Source organism: Podarcis cretensis, assembly GCF_951804945.1.
Source record: "Podarcis cretensis genome assembly, chromosome: 5".
Lineage (NCBI taxonomy): Eukaryota > Metazoa > Chordata > Lepidosauria > Squamata > Lacertidae > Podarcis > Podarcis cretensis.
In genome coordinates, this window is record NC_137174.1 from 71900808 (window position 1) to 71923358 (window position 22551).

The window sequence follows — 22551 nt, forward strand, 5'->3', positions numbered from 1 at the left end:
CGCTCAATCCATGCCTCCACTGGGAGGGGGAGAGGAGCCGATGGAGATAGGTGGTGCCAAGGCTCAGTCAGTGACCGGAGCCCTCACACCAGGAGCAGCCAAGGTGAAGCCTCCTAGAGGGAACAGGAAGTGTTACATCTGCGAAAGTGCTCAGCACATGGCAAAAGAGTGCCCCCAGAGGCTCCGCAAGCACAATGCAGCCTCAGCAAAAGTAACAGAAGCAGCTCAGCAGAGGGAACCGCAGCAGGGAAACGACGAAGTCTGGCTGGAAGCAGAGCCGCTGGGGCCCAGCCAGACGAATCAGTGAAGCAGTCCCCAGGAATCTTACAGCCCACAGACCCCCTCCCGCCCAAACCAGTGGTGCAGCTCACCGCAACACTCCAGCTTCCCAATGGGCTCACCATGGAAGTGCCTATTACCATTGACTCTGGTAGCAATGCAGACTTTATAGGAGTGGATTTCATCAAGCAACATAGCATAGCGCTCCTGCCTGCCACAATGCCCCTGAAAGTAGTGACAGTCGACGGAAGAGAATTGCTGGGGGGACAGGTGGTACAGCAAACGCCGCCAATGGTGATGCACATTGGAAATCACCGTGAAGTCATCAGCTTCAACGTCACCCAACTGTCAGACACGCCCATAGTGTTGGGCATGAGCTGGTTGGACAGGCACAGCCCGGCATTGGCATGGTACCAGCGTAAATTGACCTTCTGCTCCTCCTACTGCGCAGAACATTGCATCATGACTAACCAGGAGGACGAGGGGCAAGAGGATGACCCACAGCTACAACTGGGCATGCTGCAAGCGGTACCCGACAAGTACAAGGCGTTTTTGGAGGTCTTCTGCGAGAAGGAAGCGGACAAGCTGCCTCTCCACAGACCCTACGACTGCAAGATTGACCTCCTGCCGGGGGCAACGCTGCCGACCGGAAAACTGTACTCCATGTCTGAAGACGAACTGCAAGAGCTCAGGGAGTTCACAGATCACAATTTGAAGCGGGGATTCATCCGAGAATCCAAAGCAGTGGGGGGCAGTCCTGTGTTCTTTGTGAAGAAAAAAGACACGCCCCCAAAGAGGCTGGTAGTTGATTTCAGAATTTTAAACTCGAAAACCAAGCCCACGGCTTTCCCGATGCCCAAGATCGACGACTTGCTCGCGACGGTGAGGAAGGGACGCATCTTCACCAAGCTGGATCTACGAGGGGCGTACAATCTTATACGCATGCGGGAGGGCGACGAGTGGAAGACGGCCATGTTCACGCCCTTGGGCACCTATGAGTATAGGGTTATGCCTTTCGGTTTACAAAATGGCTCCCACTGCTTCCAAGCCTTCATGCATCACGTGTTAGCGGGGCTCCTCTACAAGAAGTGCGTCTGCTTCCTGGACGACATTCTGATCTTCTCGGAATCGCAGGAGGCTCACGAGAGAGATGTCAAGGAAGTCCTGCAAAGACTACGGGAGCACAGGCTTTACGCCAAACTGGAGAAATGCCAGTTCGACATGCCGGAGGTGGATTTCCTGGGCTACAAGCTGTCCGACAAGGGAATCGCCATGGACAGCGCCAAGGTATGATCAGTACTGGACTGGAAGAGCCCGCGCAATCGGAAGGAGGTCCAGAGGTTTGTCGGCTTTGCTAACTTTTATCGCAAGTTCATCAAGGGTTTCGCTATGCAGACGGCGGCCATCACGGACACCCTCAGCTCCAAGAAGAAGAAGTTCATCTGGACGGAGCAGGCGGAGCAGTCTTTTCAGAAACTCAAGCGTCTTTTCGCTTCCGAGGAACAACTGCTGCATGTGAACCCCAGCAAACCCATGAGGGTGGAGACGGATGCCTCCGACAGAGCCGTGGGGGCAGTCCTGTTGCAGCAAGACCCGCAAGGGGATTGGAGGCCGTGTGCTTTCTACTCCAGGAAACTCAGCAAGTCGGAGCAGAACTACACCATCTGGGACAGAGAGTTGCTGGCCATTCATGCAGCATTCAAGGCGTGGCGGCACTTCCTCATCGGAGCCAAACACACGGTGCAAGTTCGCACGGACCATAAGAACCTGGAGTACTGGCGCACGGCGCGGTTCCTGAACCAGAGACACATCCGCTGGGCGGAGTTCTTTGCGGATTTCGACTTCAGGATAGAATATATCCCCGGAGACAACAACATCATGGCTGATGCGCTATCCAGGAAGCCGCAGTATCTGGAGGAAGCAGCACCGGTAGCGGCCAAACACATTTTCGCACCCAAGGCGTGGGCATGCGCTTCAGCCACCGTAGACCTGGAAGCGATACGACGCGAGCTGCGAACAGATTCCTTCGCGCGATCCAAGATGGAGGAGGTGCGCAGCGGCACGGCGAAGGACGACGAGTTCCAGATACGCGACGGACTGCTCCTCCGCAAGGGGGCCATCTACGTACCGGGAGATGAACTCCACGCGACAGTACTGCAACAGCTACACGACGCACCCAGCGCCAGACATTTCGGCAAGGAAAAGACGGTGGAATTAGTAGCCAGAGACTTTTGGTGGCCCAAGATGCGGGGAGAAGTCGCGGATTACATCATGAGGTGCGACACATGCCAAAGGGCCAAACCAGTACACAGACCGCCGGCGGGACTGTTAGAACCGCTACAGACCCCGTCCCAACCGTGGGAGAGGGTGGCCTTGGACTTTGTCACTGACCTGCCCAGCTCGAGGGGCAAAACAGCAGTACTCGTGATAGTCGACATGTTCACCAAGATGGCGCACTTCATTCCTTGCGCGAAGGTGGCCACAGCGGAACAGACAGCCAAGCTGTTCATAGACCACGTGTTCAAGGTGCACGGCCTGCCACGGTCTATCCTGTCCGACCGGGGGCGCCAGTTCATCTCGAGTTTCTGGCGGAAGCTGATGGGAATCCTGAACGTCAAGGTCAACCTAGCGTCGGCAAGACACCCGCAGACCAACGGACAAGCGGAGAGGGTCAACGCCATCATGCAGCAGTACCTGAGATGCTACGCTAACCAGCAGCCCTCGACTTGGGTGGACTACCTGCCCCTGGCCGAGTTTGCCTACAACAACACACAACACATGTCCACGGGGGTGACACCGTTTTTCGCCAACAACGGGCGACATCCCAGGACCTTCCCGGGCTTAGAGAAAGAGGGGGAGGGGGAGCCGCAGGGAGCAGAGGCATTGGCAGAGGAGTTACAGGAGGTCCATGAACAGCTCCGTAGACAGTTAGACCTAGCAAAACACGCATACAAGGTGCAAGCAGACAAACACAGAAGAGTGGGGGAGGACATACAGGTAGGGGGCTGGGTCTGGTTAGCGGCCCAGGCAGTGCCGGCCAGATCCTTAGCTAAGAAGAAGCTAGGACACAAGCAGCTGGGCCCTTACCTAGTCGAGGCACAGATCAACCCAGTGGCTTTCCGTTTGACACTACCGGAGGGTTCCAGAATGCACCCGGTCTTTCATAGATCGGTGCTAACGCCCTACAAGGCACCTCACAGGTTTCAGGAGCCAGGGACGGCTCCCAGTCCGCTTAGTGACGCACCCAGGACAGGGGGGTCGCCGAGGGCGGGGCCACTCAACGAGGTGACGGAGATTTTGGACTCGAGATGGGGGGAAGAGGGGGTCGAATATCTCCTCGCAAGGGAAGGTGCCCCGGCCAGCGCCAACAGCTGGGTGCCGTACTATGCGGTGGAGGAGCACTACCTCAAAGACGAGTTCCACGCACTCTTCCCACACAGGCCCATGCCGGAGGATTATTTTGACGAATATCTTTTCACCCCCACACTCTCAACCAGTACGTTTCAGGGGTTCTCCTCGGCTGAGGAGACGGTTCCAGAGACTACCTCGCCGGAGGGGTCGGTCTCAGACTTGGGTGCGGAACGCTCTTATTGATGGGACACTCAACCCGAGGAGGAGTGGCGCAGGGGACTGCTCAGAGGGCCCTGGCACGCAGACTCCCCAGAGGAAATGGGGGAACAAGGGGGCATGGACGGGTTGGGGGAGGATCCTGGGTTCGAGCACGCCGGCAACGAGATGGAAGCGGAGGAGAGCGACGTCGATGTACCCGTCACGGACTGGCAGCATGCCAGGGGGAAAGACCGGTATCCGGCATGCACCCCCACAGCATTGGAGCACCCGGAACCCACGCCAGAAGAGAGGGAGGGGGGAAGGGGGGCTTCGAGGGGGGGATGGATGTCAGGGACTCAGTGGGAGCGCAGGGAGGAGAAGAGATGGAGAGCGAGGGGGAGCAATCCGAGGGCAGCGTAGGAGAATATGACAGCAGCCCGAGAGATTCCATGAGCCTCTCCAGCGAATCGGAAGATTCACAGAAGGGGGCGCCGATGGGCAGGGCAAGGGGCGAGCCAAGGGGGACACCCCAGAAGCAAGGGGCCAGCGGGGACTCCCAGAGCAGCAGTTGGAAATCAGGACCAGCTTCCCCACCAGAGCGCAGTGGGGGGGAGGAGTTCCAGGTGTCAGAGCCCACATATGCACCACCAGCGAGAGAAGATGAGTCAGGGTTGACCACGCCTCCATCGGAGAGCGAGTTAACGGTCAAGAGGAAAGTTGCAGGCTGGGCGCGCGCGCCAAGTTCAAAGGTACAGGCGAGCGGCACAGAAGGTAGCCCGGATAGGGAACCAGGTCCTAAAGCCCGCCGGAAGGAGGGGCAAGAATCGTCAGGGTCAGCATCAGAGGAGTCCAGGAAGGATGAGACCCTAGCGGGCAGGAGGGCCCAGAGGAGAAAGGAACTTAGAAAGAGGTGGAGCAAAGCGAGAGTCTTAAACTGCTGTGGAAGGGGAGGAGACTCAGACGGGACTTCGCCGGTCTAAGGTCGGGACGTAGAGCTGCACGCTGCGGCTTTAAAATGGAAACTGAATCTCAATAAAGACTTTTGTACATAACTACAGCCTAGCGTTGGTCCTCTGTGAGCTGGGACCTGGAGGCAGCTCTGACACCACCCAAAACTTGAAAGCTTTCACACTATTTTGGTGACATTTTGGTTGCCCTAATATGGTAATAATAATAATAATAATAATTATTATTATTATTATTATTATTATTATTATTATTATTATTTATTTACACCCCACCCATCTGGCTGGGTTTCCTCAGACACTCTGGGCGGCTTCCAACAAAAGATTAAAAATACATTAAAACATCAGTCATTAAAAGCTCCCCTAAACAGGGCATCCTTCAGATGTCTTCTAAACGTCAGATAGTTGTTTATTTCTTTGACATCTGATGGGAGGGCGTTCCACAGGGCAGGCGCCACTGCCGAGAAGGCCCTCTGCCTGGTTCCCTGTAACTTCACTTCTCACAGTGAGGGAACCGCCAGAAGGCCCTTGGCGCTGGACCTCAGTGTCCGGGTTGAACAATGGCGGTGGAGACGCTCCTTCAGGTATACCGAAAGTATATAGACTTTGAGAGTCTTCCCTATAGACCAACATGATCACCTTTCTTCTTCTATATGTTTGTAAAGTTTCACACAGTTGTTCGGAAGCTTTCAATCTGAGTTATCAATAGTTTCAAGTGGGTGGGGTTTTTTTGAAAATGTTTTGTTTTCGTGTTTTATGCAACAACCAGTGATCAGCAAAGTCTTAGGAAACTTCCTTACAAGTTCACTTTCCTGAAAGCATTGTGCTACGTTGCCCAGAGATAAGCAGATGAAATGAGAAATCTATGTGTTTGAACTGGACCTGAAAGGCCTGGGTTCAAATATTAGCTTAGGCATGGAGTCGCTCAAGAAATATGTGCTTCTCGGAGGAGAGTACACATTTACAACAGCAAAACACAAACGCTGCCGTTTTTGACAAAAGCCCCATGCAGTGCTTTTTTTCTTTTAAAAAGTGTTTAGGGGTACTCTCATTTTGACTCAAGAAAAATCACCATTTTATAGTTCAAATCGGGAAAAATAATGACAGTAAATGGACAAAAGTACAAAGATTCACAAAATGTTTAGGGGTATGTGTCCCCCTGCGTCCCCCCAGAAAAAAAGCACTGGCCCCATGCCCTCTCTATGACACTGATTGATTGATTGCATTGCATTTATACCCCCTTGCCCCACCCCTAATGAGCTCAAGGAGGCACACATGGCTCACCCTTCTGCAGTTATTTCCCACAACAGCCCTGTGAGGTAAGCAAGGCTGAGAGGCTGTGACCAGCCCAAGGTCACCCAGTGAGCTTCATAATTAAGTGGGAATTTGAACCCTGGTCTCCCAGGTCCTAGGGACACAGGTGGGCTGTGGGTTAAACCACAGAGCCTAGGACTTGCCGATCAGAAGGTCGGTGGTTCAAATCCCCGCAACGGGTTGAGCTCCCGTTGCTCGGTCCCTGCTCCTGCCCACCTAGCAGTTTGAAAGCACATCAAAGTGCAAGTAGATAAATAGGTACCGCTCCGGCAGGCAGGTAAACGGCCTTTCCGTGCGCTGCTCTGGTTCACCAGAAGCGGCTTAGTCATGCTGGCCACATGACCTGGAAGCTGTACGTCAGCTCCCTCGGCCTATAAAGTGAGATGAGCACTGCAACCCCAGAGTCGGTCATGACTGGATCTAATGGTCAGGGGTCCCTTTACCTTTACCTCCCAGGTCCTAGTCTGGCAGTCTAATCACTCTGCCACACTAGCTCTCCATGCCATAAAACACATCATAAAATGTAGCCCATGTCCCGATTTCATCACACAATGCTTTGCCCCACATCTTTGGCAGCTACTTAAGGACGGGGAACATTTAGAACACAACTAATGGGATAAGGAGTTGACGCAGGGTTGATGCATACAGAAAATAAATATATGGTTCTTTGTAAATCCTCCCCTCTAGCCTCAGCTAACCTGTCACAGATTCTGGAGTCACACTGGACTTCTGGAACACCCAGTGGCAAAGAGTTTAAACACAACCCTGGGTGATTCCCGGCAGTAGGAAAGGTAGAAGCAGCTTAGTGAGGCAGGATGGTGTCTTCCTCCCCACACAAATTGCATCAGCAACCACTGCTATCCGATTTACATCCAAGGTCTGCAGAGTTTTGGGCCATGGTGCACAGCTGGAAACCTAAGAAACTGTCATGGACACCAGAAAAATACCCATTTCACAGAAGAACAAATGGATGATGCTTAGACCGTCCCACACACACTTGAAAAAGCAACAAGAAACATACCTACACATGCCCCCCCCCAAAACAAACCCCCACAAGGACCAAACAGCCAAGTGTCCCCCCAACCAAACCACACAAAAGCCAAAAACTGGGAGGGACACCACTTTGGGACTTCAGGCCTACATGTAACAGCAGAGAGGGCCCATTGTTCAGTGGTGAAACACACAGAAGGTCCTCAGTTCAATTGCTGACATCTCCAAGTAGAGAGAAACTGCTGCTTGAGGCCTTGTAGAGCTGCTGCCAATCGGTACCCACCAGGGATGGAGAAGCTGTGGCCCTCAAGAACTTGTTGGACTACTTCTCCACTCAGCCCCATCAACAGCAGAGTCGATGGTCAGGGATAAGGAGTCCAGCAACATCTGGAAGGACCAGATGTATAGAGCAGGCCTAGGCAAACTCGGCCCTTCAGATGTTTGGGGACTACAACTCCCATGATCCCTAGCTAGCAGGACCAGTGGTCAAAGATGACGGGAATTGTAGTCCCAAAACATCTGGAGTGTCGAGTTTGCCTAGCCCTGGTATAGAGTATTCCCAGCTGTTGTTGGACTACAACTCCCATCATCCCCAGCTGGCAGGACCAGTGGTCAGGGATGATGGGAGTTGTAGTTCAACAACAAGTTTGAGAAGCACTGAGCTAGATGAACAAATGATCTGGCTTGCTATCAGGCAGCTTCGCAGCCAGAGGAAAGTGATTGCCTTGTCTCCCTAACCATGAGAGAGGAAAAATTAGGAAGATGCCGTATTCTGGCTGGCTGTTAGCATTCCATGATTTCAGACTGGGGGCATTCCCAGTCAGACCAGGAGATGGGACCTGGGGCCTTCTATATGCACAGCAGGTGTTCTACAACTGAAGAGAAGTGCATGGATTAAATCTCTTGGAAAGCCATCACCAGGCTGCTGATTTAGAAAAGCAAATAAGTTGGCTCCGCCCAGCCTCCCATTGATTTGGTATTTTAGATAAAACTACTCACATTACCATTAATTGAAGGGCCTGTTTGAACTACACAAAGCAAAGTCAATATGAAAAGGGAGAGGGAGAGAGGCAAGTGAAACCACATGCAAATCAAGGGTCAAAATCCACCTGACAATAAGCCTCCAAAGGAAATGTACTACACATACCAGTGAAGTAGATAGGCCGAGGGGTCACCCATTAAGAATGGAACCAGGAGGAACCTGATTTCAGCTCAGGAATGTCGTCAGGCACCCTAAACTCTTGGCCACCTCATTCGTTGCTCAACAGATTAGCTCTTTTCTTGCTCTTTTACTTGAGCAGTATTAATGCACTGGCCCAGTTCTGCCCGCCAAGCTTCGCAGACAAAATGGATTTTAGTTTTAGCGGATAACTAAACCACATCGGCTCAAAAGTCAGACCCAGGTAAGTGGAGTTAGGGTTGCATCTGGAATCAGAGGATCGCCACAGATGTCCAAACTTTGAAGGATCCCCTCTGCGGGTTAAATGCAGGCCACAGCATACCACAAGCAGAAGCTCAGAGTGAATGAAGAGCCACCACACTAAGGTGCATGCAAATCAGACAGGTGTAGATGTCTCGAGCCAGTGAGACAAGGCACACAGCACCACTGTCAGAAAACTCTTTGAGGTTGTGAGGCATTTCTAGCTAGAAGAAGGTTTCTTTCTGACCTGTGATGATTTCCCAAACCCAGATAGTGAAATAAGACCTTCCCAATTAACCCCACTCCCAACCAGGGAAGTTTTGTTGCAATAAATTCCTGTATCTTTATATAGCAGTTTCTAGCGTCCCAGAGTACAAAGAGAATAAAATAACCCACCCAAACCTTAGCTGGAGAGGGGGAGAAACCCTTTGCTAACTTTTTTTCTAATATAGGTGTGGCATTCCCCTACTCTTCATACCTGCATGATAGACAGAAACCTGTCAGGTACAGCTTTCACCATCCCTGTACAGTGGTACCTTGGGTTACATACGCTTCAGGTTACAGATGCTTCAGGTTACAGACTCCACTAACCCAGAAATAGTACCTCAGGTTAAGAACTTTGCTTCAGGATGAGAACAGAACAGTGGCAGCGGGAGACCCCATTAGCTAAAGTGGTACTTCAGGTTAAGAACAGTTTCAGATTAAGAACGGACATCTGGAACGAATTAAGTTCTTAACCCGAGGTACCACTGTACATTCAAAGCTGAAGGGGGTACTGCCCCTGATGGAAACCTGCCTATCACACCGCTGTTAAAAGCTGGCAGCCCTCTCCTGAAATACCCCTTGCACAACTTCCAAGTGGCACTTGATTGTTTTAGTTCTTTGTTGACAGTGCTCCAGGTGATTTATTTAAGGGACACGGGTCCCTTTACCTTTACCTTGTGTTGACCACTGCTCCAGCAAAGTTTGTTCCCAACATCCCTCCGTTGAATTGAGTGGAAGGGAATGGGGGCTGGGCTTGAACACAGAAACTGGGTGCAGTGGTCCCGGTTCCTGCAGCACTTGGCTCTTATCTCCCCGCCCCCTTGACCCTGAACCAGCAACAGGTGGAGGAAGATATGCGCCACCCAACTCCTGCCCTCTCCTCTCTTGCAGTGTCAGAAAGGGAGAGGGCGCGCATTCAATACCCGCGCAAAGAAAAAACGCGGAAAGGGGGGGGTCGATTAACTCTATAATAGCCGGTTCAAGCCCAGAAAGAGAGAAAAGCCCCCTGGGCAACCGACCGACCCATCAACTCCTGGAAACTTTGCGTCCTGTTGCCGTTTCCTTGCAAAAAAAGGAGCAGGAAAAGCCCAGCAGACGTTCTGTGCGCTTTTCAAGGGCGAGCCTTGCCCGACCTGCCTCTCTCCCGCGCGGAGGCTGCTTTACCTGGCGCCAGCAGGTAGTTCCTCCTCCCGGCTCCCCGGAGCCTCGGAGCTGTGTCAGCCCAACCAACCCCGCGCTCCCCCTCGGGGGTACTCACCATGGCTGCCAGAGACGCGCTCCCCACCCCGGGTGGCTCCAAGCCCCGTGCCCTGTGCGGGTCTTCCCCCCTCCCCCCCGCAGGCACAGGTGAACTCCCAGCCGCTCGCCCTGCTTTCCCATAATGCCCTAAACTGAAAGTTATTAACTCCTCCCCACCCCACTCTTCCTCCTCCCGGGTCACTCCGGCAACAGCCCCAGGGGCGGGTTGGAGAGGTCGCTTTGCACCGAGGGGGAGGGAGTTTCGCGGGGAGAGGATCTCTCCTCCACTTACTTGGGGACTCGCGCTCTCTAAGCGGAAAGATAAGAGTCTCCGGAGAGTTTTCCTCCTACCTGAGCCATGCTGCTGTTCTGGAGCGCTTTGCAGGAGAACAGAAGAGGCAAAAGGTTGGGTCTCGGCCCCGAGGACACTGCAGTCGTGCGTTCTACTTGTCTCCTTTGGGGAGAAAGTTATAGGAAAAGAAGCAGCGGTAACGAAAAGATGGAAAACATAAGTACAGTATCTCCCACTTGTTCCGAGTCAGGACATTGGTCCACATAGCTCACTGTTGTCTACAGGGCTCTCCAGGATTTCAGACAGGGGCTTCTCCCAAACAGGGGTGCCAACTTGAATAAAAATATTGTGCATGTATAATTATGCCCCACATAATCTTTTTTTAAAAAAGAAATTTATTTATTTGGTTTTTCAGATTGAAATTTTACAGTCACATATACAACATAAAAACTAGATTCCAAGGAATCTCTTGGACTTCCCTCCTCCCCTTTGTGGATCCTACTGTTACTCATTTCCTCCTGCATCTTTTATAATAATCCAGATCTTTTATCTCTCCATTGTATCCAAAATTCACCTTTAAACTACAAATGATATTCCAATCCTACTAACGATTTTAACTGTTTACAATGGTCTTTAAGATAAGTTATAATTTCCCCCCATTCCTTATTAAACTTTTGTTTTGTTTTGTTGGCGTATGATAATGCTGCGTTCACACTTTGCAACCAAATGTTGCAAAGGCTCAAATCCTACATTCGAACTTGCTTGTTGTAAACTGACCTGTGTTCCTCTGATGAAGAGTGGTATAGACCAGTGTTTCCCAACCTTTGGTCTCCAGCTGTTTATGGACTACAACTCCCATCATCCCTAGCTAGCAAGACCCAGTGGTCAGGGATGATGGGAATTGTAGTCCACAAACAGCTGGAGACCAAAGTTTGGGAAACACTGGTATAGACAATCAATCAATCAATCATCAACAACAATAAATACTTGGCAGCTGGTGAAAAATCTGGTGACAGTTTGCCAAAAGGTGCTCCTAGGTCTGAAGTAAATTTTTGCTTGGATGCCTCAAGAGTCATAGTTCTAAAAGCAGCAAACTTCCAGTAGTAGTAGCAGTAGTAGTAGTAGTAATAGTAATTTATTATTTATACCCCGCCCGTCTGGCTGGGTTTCCCTAGACACTCTGGGCGGCATCCAACAAAAGATTAAAAAGACATTAAAACATCAGTCATTAAAAACTTCCCTGAACAGGGCTGCCTTCAGATGTCTTCTAAACATCAGCTAAACTTCAGTCTACCAGCTCCATCTGGTACGCAGGCTGAGACCCTACCTGCCCGCAGACTGTCTTGCCAAAGTGGTGCATGCTCTAGTTATCTCCCGCTAGGACTACTGCAATGCGCTCTACATGGGGCTGCCTTTGAAGGTGACCCAGAAACTGCAACTAATCCAGAATGCGGCAGCTAGACTGGTGACTGGGGGCAGCCGCCAAGACCACATAACACCGGTCTTGAAAGACCTACATTGGCTCCCAGTACGTTTCTGAGCACAATTCAAAGTGATGGTGTTGACCTTTAAAGCCCTAAATGGCCTCGGCCCAGTATACCTGAAGGAGCATCTCCACCCCCATCATTCTGCCTGGACGCTGAGGTCCAGCGCCGAGGGCCTTCTGGCAGTTCCCACACTGTGAGAAACAAAGTTACAGGGAACCAGGCAGAGGGTGCTCTCGGTAGTGGCGCCTGCCCTGTGGAACACCCTCCCATCAGATGTCAAGGAAATAAACAACTACCTGACATTTAGAAGACATCTGAAGGCAGCCCTGTTTGGGGAATTTTTTAATGTTTGACATTTTAATGTATTTTTAATCTTTGTTGGAAGCCACCCAGAGTGTCTGGGAAAACCCAGCCAGATGGGCAGGGTACAAATATTATTATTATTATTATTATTATTATTATTATTATTAGTTGTTTATTTCTTTGACATCTGATGGGAGGGCATTTCACAGGGCAGTATAATGCAAAGCCATTAAAAGATATATGGCTGAGTTTATATCGTTCCTGTTTCTGTTCCTTTCTGGTTGCCCAATATTATAGTCTGTGTAAAGTAATTTGCGACGCTCTGCTTGCATACTGTACTAGACAGACAGACATGACATTTGCTGGCTACTAGGACTCAGTAACACTTTGGCCTTTAACCAAAAAGCATAAAGTACCTGCCAACTTTTCTGTCATGTAATGAATTTTAAAGATGCGGAAATGTTCAAAGTGAGAGATGTAAAAGTTGCTGACGATAACTTCACTTTGGGGAAATGCATGTACATTTGGCACATTTTTAACATATGACAACCTCTCATTTTCAAAATTTATTACAGCAGACTCCCTACAATGGGCAGAGCAAGCCAACATTCTGAACATGTTAACATTTTCAAAATTCCATACGTGGCAACGGTGTTGTCAGAACCTCTTTCTAAGTCAGGTATGCCATCTGTCACGGATGCTATTGTTGAGATTCTAGCATTGCCGGGGGGGGGGGCACCTCCAAGGTCCCTTCCAACTCTGCAATTCTACGATTCTGTGGATGGTATGCAAGTCCTACTCAGAGTAGATGCATTGAAATTAATGAACCTAAGTTACTCATGTCAATCAATTTCAGTGGGCCTTCTCTGAGTAGGACTAGCATTGACTACCACCCACTGAGTCTTCTCTGATTTAAAGGTAGCACAGGCACCAGGTAAAAACCAGTAATAGGTTTAACTTGGTACTCCAAAAATGTTGCTGTGTGTGTGTGTGTGTGTGTGTGAGAGAGAGAGAGAGAGAGAGAGAGAGAGAGAGAGAGAGAGAGAGAGAGAGATGGTGGGGTGGGTAATGAGAACTGTATTACACAGGCAACCACTGTTCTGCTGGTAAGATCCCAAAGGTCAGCACAGACCCTCTGATTTATGCAAATCATTATTATCATTATTAGCATTATTAGCATTATTAGCATTATTAGCATTATTAGCATTATTAGCATTATTAGCATTATTAGCATTATTAGCATTATTAGCATTATTAGCATTATACCCCGCCTATCTGGCTGGGCTTCCCCAGCCACTTTGAGCGGCTTCCAACAAAATATTAAAATACAGTAATGCATCAAACATTAGAAGCTTCCCTAAACAGAGCTGCCTTCAGATGTCTTGTAAAAGTCTGGTAGTTGTTGTTCTCTTTTACATCTGGTGGGAGGGTGTTCCACAGGGTGGGTGCCACCACCGAGAAGGTCCTCTGCCTGGTTCCCTGTAACTTGGCTTCTGGCAGTGAGGGAACTGCCAGAAGGCCCTCAGCACTGGACCTCAGTGTACGGGTAGAACAATGGGGGTGGAGACGTTCCTTCAGATATACCGGACCGGGGCCATTTAGGACTTTAAAGGTTAGCACCAACGCTTTGAATTGTTCTCGGAAAGGTACTGGGAGCCAATGTATTTCGTTTAGACTTTCTGCACAGTTGACAAGCCTGCTGAGGTGGAGGACCAGGTTTCAAACCAATGTTTATCCTGTCAAAACCAAAGCTATTAAATGGCCACAAATCCAGATATTCTAGTTGAACTGGGTTGCAGATTTCCTCTTCCTTTGTGCTTTTCTTATTCATTCCTTTCAGCCTAACCGTAACATCGGCTGTCTGTCGCGCTCAGATTAATGCAATTTGCGACTCAACCACACCCTTCAGTTGCCCAACATTATGACCCATGTTACAAAATTCAGAGCCCTATTGGATCTTGCATCCACAGTGGTAGGTCACAGGAGCCAGCTACAAAGTATGTTTTGCACAGCTTAGTCACCTAAGTAAACCTGATTCATGTGCGATTGTTTTATAATGGTTCCTGCTGCCTGTTAAACAGTCATCTACGAAGAAATCCTCATCACTCTCTTTTCTTTTCCCTGCATTCCTGCACTGGTTTTTTTTTTATTCTTTAAATTTTAAGAGGGACATGTTGTTCCAAAAACAAAAAAATATGAGCTTTGACCTAGGGCGTCCTAGAAGGAAGAAAAAAGCATCTTCTTTGTTGGTTCCGCTTTAGGCTTTGGTATGCTTGGCCCTTCCATCTGGTCTGTGTTGCTTTTGGTTTCTTAAATACATTCACAGCAGTCCAAATTGCTGCCAGCGTTCCGGGTAAAGAGATGGCAAGTTGAAATCCCCGAGATCCCTCATTGTTGGACAAGAAGCTCTTCTGATTCAGATAACAGCTGGTGCTGTGAGTTCATTTAGCTTAATTGCATTTAATATATCATGTTTCTGCCAAGGCAGTTTACAAAAATTAATAAAAACAAGTTTAAATCTCTAGTAAACACTTAAAATAAATGACATAGAATAAAATTAAAAAGGGAAAACATGAAAAAGAACACAAAATGTATACTATATCACTATAAGAATGAACAATTATAATTCCAGAGATACATATTTCTTTGTCCTTGTAAGATGATTGAATGCCAGACAAGACAGAACTGAGAAGTTAATATTCTAGGGGGATGGGGGTCAGTGTGTCATGCAAAAATGAGAAAATACATCTGTTTTAACGCCCCCTCCCAAAAAATAAATATAAAATACCTTTGTGACTAGCAAACCCCCCTTTCATTCTTTTGTTCATCTGCTTGGCCTAATTTTCAATTTATTTATCAGCAGAGCATATAGACTACCCGCCATCATTACAAAAGAGCCACAGGACAGTTTTCAACGTAACATCTAAAATTACAAAATACAAATAAGTCACGCGATTCTAATGAAGAAAAATCCAATGTAAAACAATTATGGGAAAACAGCAGGACCTCAAATGGGCGAAGACCTTAGGTGCCAGTTAAAACCAAAATAATTTAACAAGTTCTTCTGTTCTAGTTAATCTAAGTTTCCCCCTATGTCTGTTCTGCTTTCACAGGGTGGCCAAGTTCAAAGGAGAACAGTGAAGCTGGTTTTAGAGACACAGATTTCAGTAGCTACAGCTTTTCCTACCCCGCCCCCCAAATCAGAGATTGAGAACTTGTAAACCTCCAGATGTTGTTGAACTACAATTCCAACAAGTGTTGGAAATGTAAAGAAGTTGAAGTACGTTTTATCATATGTGGTGGCAATGTAAAGTTATATATATATAAAGGGAAATGATATATAATGAATTGGAGAAAAAATGTTAAAAATAATCTTTGTTAAAAAAACCAAAAGCTTTTCTATTAGGAATTACAGGAACTGATTTACCTAAAGAGTACAAGAACTTGTATCCAACAATGACTGCTTGAATATTGCTAGCCCAACACTGGAAAGAAGAAAAAGTCCCGGAGACCACCAGGGGGCGCGTTGGAAGATGGCCGACAATAACATCTCTCTGACCCACACGAGGTAGTTTAGGGGCTGCTATGGGAAGTAGGCAGCCTTCCCTCCCACCAGGAGATGATGGGACCCTGTCTTGCCAGCGGTGTTCATAATGCACCCCCTGATCCGAGAGATGGGGGTGCAGAACACTTGGCACGAGCCCTCGGTGAAGTCAGCTCTTCCTGACGCCGATTCCGATTAGCGCGTGCTGGTTGCTTCAGTCTGGATTTATAATTGGAAACAGATGATTGGAAATGAACCTGAAGCACATATATCAAGCAAAGTTCGACGATAAGACTGCTGAATAATGGATCTCTGCGACTGAGAGCGACGGACGGATAAGTAAATCTTTTCATATGACATCACTAAGAGACTGTGTGTTTGAAATGAAGGGGGTGGAGGAAAAACTCTTTTTTCTCTATGTGATATGAAGTGATAAAAATAATCCTCCACTCCAGAAAGAAACAAGATCATTGCGCTTTTTTAAGAAGCATAAGCAGAAGTTTAAGAGCTGTGTGGGAGATGGAAAAAAGATCGGTGGACGCTGAAGAATATTTATGACGCAGTCAAAAAATGGCGTCTTGCCAAGACAGGCTGCAGGAGAAAAGAGAAAGACGGGGGCGGAGATTCAGGAATGCATGAAGGAGAAGGAGTTTGAAACTGAAGTTTGACCTGACAGAGCCCCCTGATCTATTTGATTTATTCTGCTAGCCTGGAAAAATAAAGGACAATGATGATTAATTTTGTCTACGGAGGTGCTGAACAGGGCGGTCCTGGACTAAACCCACACACAGAGAGAAACCAGCTTTCAGTTGGCTTATGAGAATCATCAGAGATCGCAAAGAAAGGAATACGATAACAACAAGATGAAGAAAATATACAAAGAACTATCTGGTCTGAACTGGATAGAACTGATTAATGAATGCAGTAAAATAAGTGAAGTCTGGAAATAGCTGGAATTTTGGACTCGTGCGGAGCTTGATATATGGGTACTCCCAAAAAATTAAAAAATATGGCTGTATAATTTGGAACCAATGTGATTTGAATAATATGATGTGATTGGCCTGTCAATAAAAAATTATTTAAAAAAAAAAAGGAAAGAAGAAAAAGTCCCTGCTAAAGAAGATTGACAAATTAAGTTAATGGAATATGCGGAAATGGCTAAAGCAGGTTGTGTGTGCCATAAGTCTTTGTTTCTGATCCAGCATAATTTCAGCTAAACAGTATAATTAGGGATGGGAGACCTCTGAGGCCCAGGAGGAAAATGTGGCCCTCCGAGCTTTTTAATCTGGCCCTTGGAACTCTCTCACCCTTCCTTAGGCCACACCCCTCACTGGCCCTGCCAGCTGATGTCAGGTGCACTTAGTGCTCCAGCTAAGTTAAAAAGGTAAAGGTAAAGGACCCCTGACAGTTAAGGCCAGTCGCAAACGACTCTGGGGTTGCAGTGCTCATCTCGCTTTACTGGCCGAGGGAGCCGATGTTTGTCCACAGACAGTTTTTCCGGGTCATGTGGCCAGCATGACTAAGCCGCTTCTGGCGAAACCAGAGCAGCGCACGGAAACGCCGTTTACCTTCCTGCTGGAGCGGTACCTATTTATGTACTTGCACTGGTGTATTTTTGAACTGCTAGATTGGCAGGAGCTGGGACTGAGCAATGGGAGCTCACCCATCGCGGGGATTCGAACCGCTGACCTTCTGATCGGCAAGCCCTAGACTCATTGGTTAAGTTAGCTAGCTCCAAATGTTTTGCCTGGCTCAAAAGGGTCCTTGAACTTTTTTAACGCTTCTTGCTTGTCTGGATGCAGGGTGGAGGGATGGGTGAGAGTGCAGCCTACTGTACAAAGGCAAAACCCATAGCTGTCAATGTTTCCCTTTTTTAAAGGGAAATTCCCTTATTCCGAATAGGATTCCTTCAAGAAAAGGGAAATGTTGACAGCTATGGCAAAACCCACATTTGTTTACTCCACTCGCTTTTGCCTTTGGGCCCCAACTGCCACGAATGTGTGTGGCCATCGGGATCCCCAGACTAGAATATTACTTTTCAGTTGCATCTTCATGCCAAGCTGGTTCACTTTTAGCTGGCGCCTTCAAGGCATCTCCAGGAATTCCATGGGGGCCTGCTGATGAGCTTCATTTCTGTAAACAGCACCACAAAGCCGCATTCTCTTTCAACGCTGCTCATTAAGAAGGAGCCTCTCCTTCGGCTCTGTCCTCTAGCATTTAACTTCTTCCCTGCTTGCTGACAGCGCTCAGTCAGGGCTGGTGATTTAGAATAATCTGGAGGTGGAGGACCAGGCTACTCCTTCAGCTTTTCAACACTTGCCTGTGATGAAGAAGCTGCACATTGTAAGCTTCTCTCACCCCTGCAGAGGGAGAAATTGCTCCTCCCAAAATTCTGCCTTGCAGCGGTTCTCAACCTGTGGGTCCCCAGATGTTGTTGGACTACAACTCCCATCATCCCTGAGCTCTGGCCTTACTAGCTAGGGGTGATGGGAGTTGTAGTTCAACAACTACAGTGATCCATGTGCCGGTCACCTCCAGGCTTGACTACTGTAATTCGCTCTACGCGGGGCTGCCCTTGAAGCTGCCCCAGAAACTCCAGTGGGTACAGAATGCTGCAGCGAGGCTCCTCACGGGGTCTCTGCCATGGGAGCATATTCACCCAGTGCTTTTCCAGCTGCACTGGCTCCTGGTGGAGTACAAGGTCAGATTTAAGGTGCTTTTTTTGACCTTTAAAGCCCTTCACGGCCTAGGACCCTCGTACCTACGGGACCGTCTCTCCTGGTATGCCCCACGGAGAGCCTCAAGGTCCATAAATAGCAACACCCTAGTGGTCCTGGGCCCTAAGGAAGTTAGATTAGCTTCAACCAGAGCCAGGGCCTTTTCAACACTGGCTCCGGCCTGGTGGAACGCTCTGCCTCATGAGACCAGGGCCCTGCGGGATCTGATTTCTTTCTGCAGGGCCTGTAAGACAGAGTTGTTTCGCCTGGCCTTTGGCTTGGAGCCAATTTTATTCCCTCCCCCTTTCTTTTTTCTTTTTCCTTTCTCCTGTGATGAGGCTGCATTTTAATATTTTAATGTTTCAATATTTTAGTGTTGTATTTTAATCTTGTTTTTAAGTTGTATTCATTCAACTTGTTTTTATTATTTCTTGTTAGCTGCCCTGAGCCCGGCCTTGGCTGGGGAGGGCGGGGTATAAATAGAAATTATTATTATTATTAGTTCAACAGCATCTGGGGACCCACAGGTTGAGAAAGGCTGTATCGGGAGGGAGGGATTCTAGGAGGCACACTATGCCTTTGAACCATTACGTTAAAAGGTTCTGAGTGTTCTCTCAGGGTTGAAGAGAGAAAGCTGCCTTATATAGGGACCAATGGTCCATCTAGCTCAGTATTGTCTACACAGACAGACAAGGGTCCCCCAGACAGACAAAGGTCTCTCTCCCAGCCCTACCTGAAGATGCCAAGAGTTGAACTTGGATCTTCTACATGCAAAGCAGAGCTCTATCACTGAATTACAGCTCTTCTCCAATGAATTCGCACATGCCATTCCCCTATCTGCATATATGGCATGGTAGTGAATGCAAGCACCAGGTTCAGGGCCGATTCGTACATGCAGTCAGTCCATTATTTCACACTCACACTTGAACACATTAAATTGTTGCTACTGACTTTGTGGCTACATGCGCAAGCAAGTTAATGTAAACGGCTCCTGCGGGCAGAAGGAAACAAACCACCGTCCTTCATGGGATCATGGTTTCTTCCATTCAAACAAACCACAACTGGTAAGAAGAAAACTCGGTTTCAGATCATGGTTTGTTTGAAGGGACACAAGCCACAATCACCAATGTAGACATCAAGCGAAACAAAGGATCGAATTTTGTTGCTAAAAAGAACATAGCATGCAAATTGTTACTTGATGGCACTGCTTTTGTCTAATGAATGTGGCTGTTTGATTTCGCCCACAGACCTTGGAAAACCACAATTCCAAAAGAGGACTTAATTTGCAGATAGCTAAAAAAGCGGGACTATTAGAGAAACACAAAAACACAATATGCGCACATCTTCATGTTCCCATCATTCTCACACAGCACTGCCATGCTTCAAACATACTTCAGAAGTCCCTGCTTTCAATATGAAACCTTGATTTGAGAAGGTCCTTCAGGCAAGAGTTTGCTGGGAAATAATACTGTGCATTTCTGACAGTACATGAACAAATTTCTGTAGCAGGGACATAAAGCACCGATTCAAGTGCAACAGACAGAGGAAACAATGAAACTGGAAACATGAAGTAATGCAGCATTCTAAGAAACAGGAAAGTCTGGCCTCTGCAATTAACCACAGGCAAATTTAAGACTAGCTTCATCATTTCTCTCACCTTTTCAGGACTGCCAGCCAATGGGAAGAAGAAATAAATCTCTTGCAGGGGAAAACAGACAGGTAAATTGGGCATTATTTCTCCCTTAGCTGCTAAAGCTTCTGGAGCTTTTCTACACTTCACCCTTTTCTTGGGTGGGTTGGCTTTATATATTAGTTCTTACATTTAAAAAACCTCAGAGCTTGCCATACCTATTCTTATTCTTTTTTCCCCTTCAAATTAAATATCTGCAGGGTTGTGCTGATGTCCTACTGAGTTTAATGGCACTACTCCCAAAGGAAGCCATTCCAAATGCCCCTCAAGCCTTGTTGGGCTTTAAATGGGGCAAACACACCTCTGCTGGATGTACTGGCTTGGGTGGGAGGCGGTGCCAGGCTGCAGCTGGCACAGTAACTGAACTGATGCCATTGCATGATGTGTGCCTTTCCACTGACTGTCGTCGGGGATCTCACCAGGGGCACTTCATTGGGCAGGTGGGAGAGGGAGCTACGCACCAGGGAATGACACCAACAACAGCAGCCAGAGACATAGGCCAGCTGAGAAGCACCCCTCTCGGACCAACACAAAGTGGGTTTGGATTGCTCTGCTGGTATTTAGGTTTGCAGCGTTAAGTTATTTCCTAGGCTCTTTTACAGTAGGCTCATCCCAGATTTCATCACCTATTACGACAATTCAAATAGGTACCCTTCTTCCCCTCTCTATTCCTAGACTGTGCGAGCATAGTTCACCAAGTTTCGGATGTTCAACTTTCTCAATTCTCTCCTCACCCCCAAACTATTTCATTCGTACCTGGACCGTTCCTTCCACTGTAGTGTTTTAAGCAAGCAATTTCTCTCTGCTCATCCATTTAGACAATCTTTTGTGTAAAGCACACACACAGCAAGTTATTTCTCCCCACCTACAAAAGACAGGTCATCAGAACAGAGAGGCGAAGGGGAATACTATCAGGAAATATTCTTTTTTTTTTAATTGTACAATATTCAAAGTTTTTTTTCTTCCAAAAGACAGGAGGGAGAACGAAGAACAGCCATAACAGAGTCTCAGATAACAAAGGATACAGTATTTCACGGAACACAGCTATCGGACAAAAGATACATTAGTACTTGTTGCTCCCACATAAAGAAAGGCCTTAATGGGCGGGGGGGGGGGGGGGGAGGAACGACTAGGTAAGTGTGTCAAATCAAGTCAAAGTAATTGCACATTTAAAATTACTGGGACCGTTATTGTTACATTGCACAGCATTGTGTTTGTCCTTCTGCTCACCCCAAAACTGTTTTCTATACAAACACACAATCAGGGAAGGGTTTGACGACTTTGGAGAACTCCCATGTTTTGAATTATGCAAACAAACTTGTGTTTTCCCAACAAAATCTCTCCACGGATCTAGACAACATATTAATGTCAAATTCTCCAAATTACCAAAAAATAGAATAAAATAAAAATTATTCAATCACAGAGCAAATTCAGCATCCTTTGGCAAAATACTCACAGAAGAGTCTAAGTGCAGTTGCCAAGAGGTGGAAATTCTTATTCTGTGGTCTATGCAGCTAATAACCAAAAAAGTAGCCAATCAAGTTGGAAAATTTACTCTGTAGGGTCAACTATCAATGCTGAAACAATGGGTGCCCCTCCTTGCTGCCGGTTATCCCAGGTTTCCGAGAGGAAAAGGGAACATATGCTCTAAAGCAATTTTTTGAGGGGAGGTGGGGTAGAGATGTAACAAATGCTTTCAAGTCGGGTAGTTTTCAAAACAAAGATGTGCATTTCCAGATAAAGAAAACTTTTCCTCTGGACACTGAGGTGAACTGACTCTGGTTTAATCCATACAAGAAAAGTTCCACTTTTCATGCAGTCCAATAAGGCAATGAGTAGTAGAAGTTTACTGGTTCAATGGAGCCATCTTCTTCCCAGAACGCATCAACTCAAGAGAGAAAACTGTTCTCTATAAAGATTGTGCTACTCTTCAAACTTTATGTTAGGATGCAGGCAAAACTGCTGCCTTCATGTTTTTCCTCCCCGCACCTTGACCCTAAAATGATCACCTGCATCTTTTTCTCCTGAGTTTTCATTCTAATGAAGTAACTCAAATCTTGCACATAACTGCAGCACATAGCATTGATCTAAGTCCTAGTGTGATCATCCGCAAACACATTTCACCTCAGAATATTATACTGCCCGTCCTCATATGCATCTCCCTAACACAAAACACTTAAAAGACTTGATTCTTTAGTGATCTACACACTTATAAAACAGTATACAATTAACACTGGCCTTATGAAAGTTTTTCATGGCAAACACCAAATAGCTCTTCCCCCCCCCCCCCCGCTTTAGTACATTTTCAGAAAATGTTTTAGAAAAACATTTCCCCTAGAGATACTATACATTGAGACAAGAGATATTGCTACCTGATCGGAGGGAAAATGAGCAGTTCAGATCTGTTAGCCTGCATGAACTAACCTTTGCCGTGGATCTTACACAGGCTTTTAGGCAATGATTTTATCCCATTAATGCTAGCAATCGCACCGGCCCGA

The 22551-nt window shown here is 47.5% G+C and overlaps 1 protein-coding gene across 1 annotated transcript in view; it reads right to left on the bottom strand.

Annotated features, from left to right (window-relative positions):
• The window catches only part of AP1S3 (adaptor related protein complex 1 subunit sigma 3), a 29563-nt gene extending 19410 nt beyond the window's left edge, over positions 1-10153 (bottom strand). Inside the window, exon 1 of the mRNA XM_079975946.1 lies at positions 10040-10153. Within this exon, the coding sequence (XP_079832072.1) occupies positions 10040-10042 (3 nt within the window). The 5' untranslated portion in view covers positions 10043-10153. The remainder of the gene's footprint in view (positions 1-10039) is intronic.
• Positions 10154-22551: the final 12398 nt, after the last annotated feature.